General features: G+C 39.7%; 2 protein-coding genes across 12 annotated transcripts in view; one reads left to right on the top strand and one right to left on the bottom strand.

The window, feature by feature from the left end:
* The window catches only part of slmapa (sarcolemma associated protein a), a 53,469-nt gene extending 50,935 nt beyond the window's left edge, over positions 1-2,534 (bottom strand). For 10 of the 11 annotated variants that reach the window (XM_023409457.2, XM_087174909.1, XM_023409453.2 and 7 more), the window contains exon 1: positions 740-2,534. In XM_023409457.2, coding sequence (XP_023265225.1) covers positions 740-937 — 198 coding nt within the window. In that variant the 5' untranslated portion in view covers positions 938-2,534. The remainder of the gene's footprint in view (positions 1-739) is intronic. The other variant, XM_023409456.2, reaches the window with a different exon arrangement.
* A 4,442-nt stretch (positions 2,535-6,976) lies between these two features.
* Positions 6,977-7,364, top strand: part of dennd6a (DENN/MADD domain containing 6A) — a 22,233-nt gene continuing 21,845 nt past the window's right edge. Inside the window, exon 1 of the mRNA XM_087174910.1 lies at positions 6,977-7,361. Within this exon, the coding sequence (XP_087031036.1) occupies positions 7,133-7,361 (229 nt within the window). The 5' untranslated portion in view covers positions 6,977-7,132. The remainder of the gene's footprint in view (positions 7,362-7,364) is intronic.

The raw sequence follows: 7,364 nt of genomic DNA on the forward strand, positions 1-7,364 counted from the left end.
ATTATGACATGCATCCTCAGTTTCACAGTTGTTAAAGTAGAGTGTAAACAGAAAACAAGAGTTAAGATTACAACCTAAACAGGTTCTGAAGGACTCCAGGTACGGAAAGTTCCAGTTTACCCTGCCATGGTTGAGAAGAGCTAAGTATTTGTAGTATTTCATTCATTCAGCCATAGTTTGGATACAGAAGTCATATGACTTACATGTAGCTTGTTAATTGCACAGGGTTTGGTAGACCGTCTGCAACTAGATAAATATTTTGGCAGAGGGTGCAACATAAAGCAAGAACTGATCCAGACTTCACTTTGTTCTGCTCTTTTTCAGCTTCCCTAGCTTGAGGAACAGCAACTGCATCTTTCTATCCATAGTCCCTTGAGTTTAGGGAACATTTCCTGTCCTTAACTGGGATTACGTGCTACTTTCCAAGTACAGCATTGGATATGTCTACAACTCCAATGCTCCAGAGTTTGACAGTTACCTCTAAACATGCATAATGTGAACGCACCCTTAAACTAACTGAATTTGTTTAGGTCTGAGCGGAGTTCACACTCGGGAGAAAAACCTGCTCCAGGTTGTTATCATGTAAAAGAGCGTGTGTATTTGTGACAGCACTGGTAGCACAGGTAAACATCCAACTGGGTAGATTTCCACCCCATGCATCTGAAATCCTGGTGGTAAGCCAATTCCGTGGGGAATCTACAGTAATCAAAATCACATTGTCATCATCATCTTCTCTTACCTTGCCAGTCTTGTGGTCGAACCAAACCAGGGCATGATTCCTGGACAGAACCTTGCAGTCAAAGGTGGCATTGTTCTGGGCCGGGCGACACCGAGCCACCGACCTGCCAATCTTGACTGGCTCATCCAGGTACACATGCCGCTCCTGGAATGGATGCGAGTTGGGTCGGCAGGCGAACACAGCCAGCGCTGAAGGCATTGATTTTGGCTTGAGAGTATTACTCCAACCAGACACGAGGGACAAGTTTTCTTGATCCAGAGTGGCAGCCTTCTATTGCAATCCCCAATGAATAACCTACAATATATGTGGCCTGTATGTAGGCAGAATTGTTCGTCCTTTGAGCTTTTAGGCACTAACTTATAAACATTGTCCACTGTACACAGCCCGGGCTGTACCGCTTTCCCACTTTGTTTCAACAAGACTCTCCTGTGTTTGAAAAAAATGAAAATAAAAAACAAACCAACAGGTATAAAAAAGACAAGACATTCCCTTCACTGACTGTCCACCAAAGCTACATAACGAAACCTATATCTGACAGCAGGCACTATGTACAGACCAGGGTGCCATGTGTCAAGACATACATGACTGAGTATAGCACTGACAGCCTGGCAAACAGCCTTTCACGTCCATCAAACTCTTCCAGCACTGAAGTAGGTGAGGGAAGCCAGTCAGCCACTGCAGACTTGATCTTTAGTCCCCCAAGACTGCAAGGGCTCACGTCAATAATTGTGACTGTTGATCAAGTGCCTTGTCAGTTCAGGAAACTATCTGATGTCTATCAGGAGCAGTTAACTAAATTATAGCGCGCTCTCTAGCTGGGTTAAGTCTTGTCTTGCAGCAAGCTAACAACAGGCACACTCCCCGATGTGCTACACGCCAGTCGGTTTACACACGTTTGACGTTCAGTAATGTGTCATCTGTAATCTTTTTTGTCATTTACAGCTTGTCATAATCTGAGTGACCTTGTTGCCCTGATACAGGGAACCTTAGCTAGCTACCTAACGTTACCACTCCCTCCAGAGTACACCTATAAGATTGCTAACGACACCTAGCAAGACTGAAAACCAAAACACCCCTGAGTTGTAATACATTAACGGTCAATTAAAGGTCCGCCAACTAAAGCAGTTCAGTGCCCACTCTCCGTCTGAATTAGTTAGTGCAGAGGCTTCAAACACTCAGCCGGGATGAACCGGGGATTAGCTGGTCTTCTTGTGCAACTAAAATGCTAATTGGCTAGCTCGCTAGTGGACAGGCGAAGCGCTAACTGTCGGCCAACGTTTTCTGGCGTTGTACCAGCAAGCTAGGCTAGGCTAGGCTAGGCTAGTGAGTGCTGACAAACTTATCATCTAGGTCCTCAAATGTTTTCTCCCCACCCTTCTCGACCAGTTCGCTTACCGAGTGGGGGCGAAATGCCATCCCTGTCTCCTGGAGCAAATAAAGCAACAAGCTAGCCCGTGGTTTGGCTACTACGGAGCCCTGCAAGCGACTGTTAGCATGAAGGGGTTTGCTGCCGAACAGCTAGCCGGCTAACTGACAGTCAGGGCAGAAACAGACGCGGAAAAATCAGGGGAGTTTCTTGACTGCGGCTCCTCACGCATCACACCAGCCCGATTATCATCCAGGAAAAAGCTCTGTACAAGCCACACGTCGCGCTGTCGTCGTTTATCTCAGTCCAGGTAGTGTTTGCTGTGGCGGTTTTGAGTTATAGCCGTCGCCTTCCTTCAGTTTTCTGGAAGGAATCTAGAAGAAGTTGTCCTCCTCCGCAAGTCCCAGCCGCCATACTGTAACTAGAGAGCAGACAGGCGTGGTGCGTTCACGGCCCCAATCACATCAACTCTATTTACCGCTCACAACATTAAAGCGACTGACTCTGAAAAAAAACTAATCTTAATTTTCGATTAAAATATGTACAGTTAATTTCGGCTTTTTGACGAATGAAAATGTTTTTGAATAATAATAATGACAATGACGTAAACTGTCGTAAAAATAACTGGCAACAATTTTGATAACTGATTAATAGTTTAGGTAAACTCAGCATCCTTGGGTTTTTGACTGTTGGTCGGGAGAAAAAAGGCAATTTGAATATTACTTGAGGTTCAGGGAATAATGAGGACATTTCCCACTATTTTCTATATTTTTTAGACTAAACAATCAGTAAATTATTAAAGAAAATAATTCCTCATGATTTAGAATAATGCATAATGAAAATAATTTTTGCTTGCAGCCTGGCAGCACTCTTAGAAACAGCCAAAATATAAAGCAAGGAAGGTCTTAAACTAGATTTTAACATAGGGTCTCACGACAAGATTACAAGATGGAGGGTGGAATTGGATGGATATAATGTACTTCAGTGGTGCAAATTTTTTAACAAATTTTCAGTTCATCAAATTGTGTAGAACCAAATGGTATGGCGTAAAATCCTGTGTGTCTGCATGAGGGTCCATGCAATACAATTAATATAGTAACAGAAAATATAACAGATTTTGGTCTATAGTCAACAATATATAGAATGGCCAATAGGCCTGTATCATGGACAACCAGTAACAGTAAATTATGCACACTTTAGCTTTTCTTAGAGCAACAAAAAATGTAAAGTTTGTATTTCAATGTATAATTGGATATATTACAAATGTCAAAGCACTGCAATATTACAGAAACATTACTGTGATTTTTCAAAATAAACAAAAGTAGGCTAAATGATACAATCACAAAAAAAGATTATTATTTATTTACTCCCAGCCTAAACCAGACTGGTGATCACAGAGTGAAGATTTCCCCCCAGGATGACAATAAAAGAACACTTTTTATCCTGTATTTTCAGCTGTATGGTATAAAGTCAACAACAAACCAACAAAAACATATTGGTTTTTCAATTGGGATACAACAACCCTGTGATTTTGATTATTGTTTGGTTTCAAAGAAAAGGGCATTTGGGGAGTTGGGGCTCCTGCCTTAAACTCAGCAAGTATGTTTAAACTGGTTTTCTATCAGCTGCCTGTTGTTGTTTTACATTACCTTTCAGTAGACCACATTCTTAAAACCACCAATGTAACTTTTCAGTATCACTTGCAGTATATTGAACACAGAATGAGAATCAGTTCCATCTTAAGGTTTTATCCAGGTGACTTGATTTAAAGACTGGGACAGCAGGGTGGTGTGGGGTGACATGGGAAGGGTTCAAATTCTGCTTATGACTCCAGAAACGTCCCTGCTGTGTTCTGGTGAACTGACAGCTGAGACCAAATCAATGCTGGATGAGACAATAGAATAGTTAAGTAGGAGAGGATAAAACACCACAAGGCATTAGTGCTGTTCATTTTGTTTAATGCTGTCATCACTTAACAGGAGAAATGACAAAAAAAACATTCATAATTTAAAGTCAGTGTTCGCAGTTTTGTCTGTCTATGCAAAGTGTTCTCAGCCTTTGTGCCTATCAGGTGGCTGAACAATCCAAAAATATGTGGTAAGATTTTGAAATGAATAAAAAATAAGGATTGTGGCCTTAAATAGCTGAACTGTGACCAATCTATTAAACTGTGGAAGGGATAAAAAGTTATCTTCAAGTTTTATTATACATTGATCGATAGCTACATTTGAAAGAATTGACCCTTATGTTAAAGGTTTTTCACAAAATGGAGTTTTAAGTCTCAGATGGTTGCTATAGCGCCCCCATTTGGAAAACTGATCACATAGTTTAGATGAGACTGGATCTCATTAGATTAGGTAAATATAGCTTTAAAAATAAATAAAGTTTTTATAGTAGTATTTACACCTGTACATTTGTACAAATCATACAATGTATTTGATTTTTAACTCAAACTCACTGGCAAATAATCACCATTTTATTTAGTCCCATAACACAACACTTACTATGAAAACCGAAATGTTTGTATATAAATGTGTGTAGTCCTGCTAGAGGTCTTGGCAGGTCTGAGAAACCTGAAGGTTGATGCGGGATTCATTTCAGGATCAGACTGATTATCAGTCTGTTCCAAATATACCAGAGTGTAGGACAAGACAAGGACTAAGGGACTAACACAGACTGTCAACATCAACCACCGAGCTGTAAACTACACCAGACCTGTACAGTGTTATGATATGTTGGTTGTCTTTGTTCCAGAATCAGAAAGTCTCCCAACTTTACTGTAACCTATAGTCCAGGTCATGGTCATGGTCATGGTCATGGTAGATCTTGGTGCTAGTCCCTGCAGTCCTGCCCAGCCCTCCTGCAGATTCAACTAGGGACCAGCTGTCACTGCATTAACAGTCTGACTATTATTTGAGATTTAACAGCATCTTACTGTGTTTAGCTTCTTAGCCCAGTTTGACCCTGTTAACACTTTTCAGTCATTTTATAAATGCTGCGGTTTGTTCAATGTTATTTTGTTTGCTGATCTTACTGTTGCTATTTATCTCAGCTTCACGTGAAACACTTTGTAACATTACTTTTGAGTGCATCATTAATTTTATTAGTTCAGCATAAAGATATTTTGCATTTTAAAGTTTAATGATGCAAAAACCAGTTATGTCTTATTGAATACTTTATTTGATCTAATATTTATTTTAACTATTAAGGGGCAAGTCTGACTTTTTTCAGCTGCAACTAATTAATTTCCACATTAAAGCTAATTAGACAACTGTGAAACTCCAGCTGAAGATCATGTGATATGATCTAATTCTAATTTGTTCATCAATTTGGTTGTTTATCTGTTTAGTATGTGATTATTTCTGCACAAAATATTTTATTTATATATGTGTTTTTACTCTATGTAAAATATTACTGTCATTTGTATCATTTCTTCTATAATTAAATACTGTTTATCTCATAGGACCAGGGTATAAAAAACAACAAAAACTATAAACATCCAAAGATAATGTATGGAATCAGTTTAGTAGTAGTTAGCATTATATTTAGTATTATATTATTCTAATACAGTATTAGTCATTTTGCATACTATTGTTACATTTATTGTAAACAGATCTGATTGATTTGTGCACTCAGACGATGAAAGCATTGTTTCTCTTCTATCTGCTTACCTGTAGTTAGATGGATTTGTGTCACAACTTGGGCGAACAGTGGGTGTCCCCCTTCCATCTGTGAGCACCCCCACTCTGTTAAATCCATCTGCTTTCTCAGTGATGGAGCTATTAAAGGATTTAGATCAAGCTGATTTACTGCCTTGCTCCTGACTCAAACTCAGAGTCGGGCTGAATAAGTAATTCCCTCAGTGATGTGAGTTTTACCCGGAGTTCAGGATGTGAAGGGGAACAGATCCAGCAGGATGGACTGATGTTGCTTCCAGAAGCAGGTGCAAATATGAATAACTTTGAAAATTACAAGTATTTGGGCCCAAACAGTCTGTGACAAAACACAAGGTTACTTTACGATAAATATATTTTAACTTCACTTAAAAGTTTTGCGATTTCTTTCTAATCGTTGTTTATAGTTCTGATGAAATGTAGTTGGACCAAAACAAGACAAAACAGAAGAAAAAAATTTTAAATAAAGGTCAACCTACTACCTCTTTTCAGTGCTCTCAACTGTATCTCACAGGCTTCTTCACTGGATGGGGATTGAGCAAAGCAGATAAATTTTTACTTAAGAAGTCAAAATTGTCATTCACTCAGCATATAGCAGGCGCATGTTTTGCAAATTTTTGAATTTTGACTTAAGCTTTTGGCTACTATCTTAAAACCAGCACTATGTACCTAATAATTTTGATCAAGAAAGCCAAATCTACAATCTCAACATTTTGACTATATATCTCATTATTTTTTATCAGGAAAGCCAACATTTTGATTTACTAGCTCGAAACTACTTAAATATCTCACAATTCTAAACATTATGGCTTCATATGTCAGTATCTTGTTTAAATAAGTCAAAATTATGGTTGCTATAATTTTGAATGAAAGTGTCAACATTTTGATGTGTAGTCTCATAATGTTAATTTGAGAGTAGAAAATTTTTACTCATAATTTTTTACCTAAGTCAAACGTTTGACTTAGTTGCCTATATATTAATTAGTAAGTACAGTAAAAGTAAACAATGCGACTAAGTATATCACAATTTTAACTTCCCATGAGTATTTTCTTTCTTTATTATTATTTTTTATCACTTTAGAACTTTTCCTCTGTCGTAGGCTACGGAGGTCTATTTTCACCTAAATACAACGGTGCTAAGGACGTTCTTACGTGATGACGTTCCATGTTCATCATCACGACGTACGTACGCTCCTGTTGCTATGCTAATTGCTAGCAGAGTGGCTACTGTCTGTACCGCTGCTACTGTTGTTGTTACCAAAGGGGACACTAACTAGAAATAATTGTAAACTTATTTATAAAACAGTTAACCGTTAACCCGGAGCGCGTTATTGTCCGTGTCGGGCCGTCGGCATGGCTCTGCAAGGCCCGGAGGAGCTTGGGGAGCAGGTCGAAGAGCCGGAGGATCTGGACGACCAGGACGCTAGTAGCATCTCCCCGGCCGAGGAGATAACGCTGCCCCCCGGGCCTGGAGGCGACGAAGAGCCGGAGGAGGCTCTCCTCCTACCGTGGGACCGCTTCTCCGCCTGGCTGCACTGCATCTGTGTGGTCGGCTTCGACTTGGAGCTGGGACAGGCGGTGGAGG

Source organism: Seriola lalandi, unplaced genomic scaffold, assembly GCF_002814215.2.
Source record: "Seriola lalandi dorsalis isolate HSWRI2012SDOR001 ecotype SW California unplaced genomic scaffold, Sedor1 jcf7180002054393, whole genome shotgun sequence".
Classification (NCBI taxonomy): Eukaryota; Metazoa; Chordata; class Actinopteri; order Carangiformes; family Carangidae; genus Seriola; species Seriola lalandi.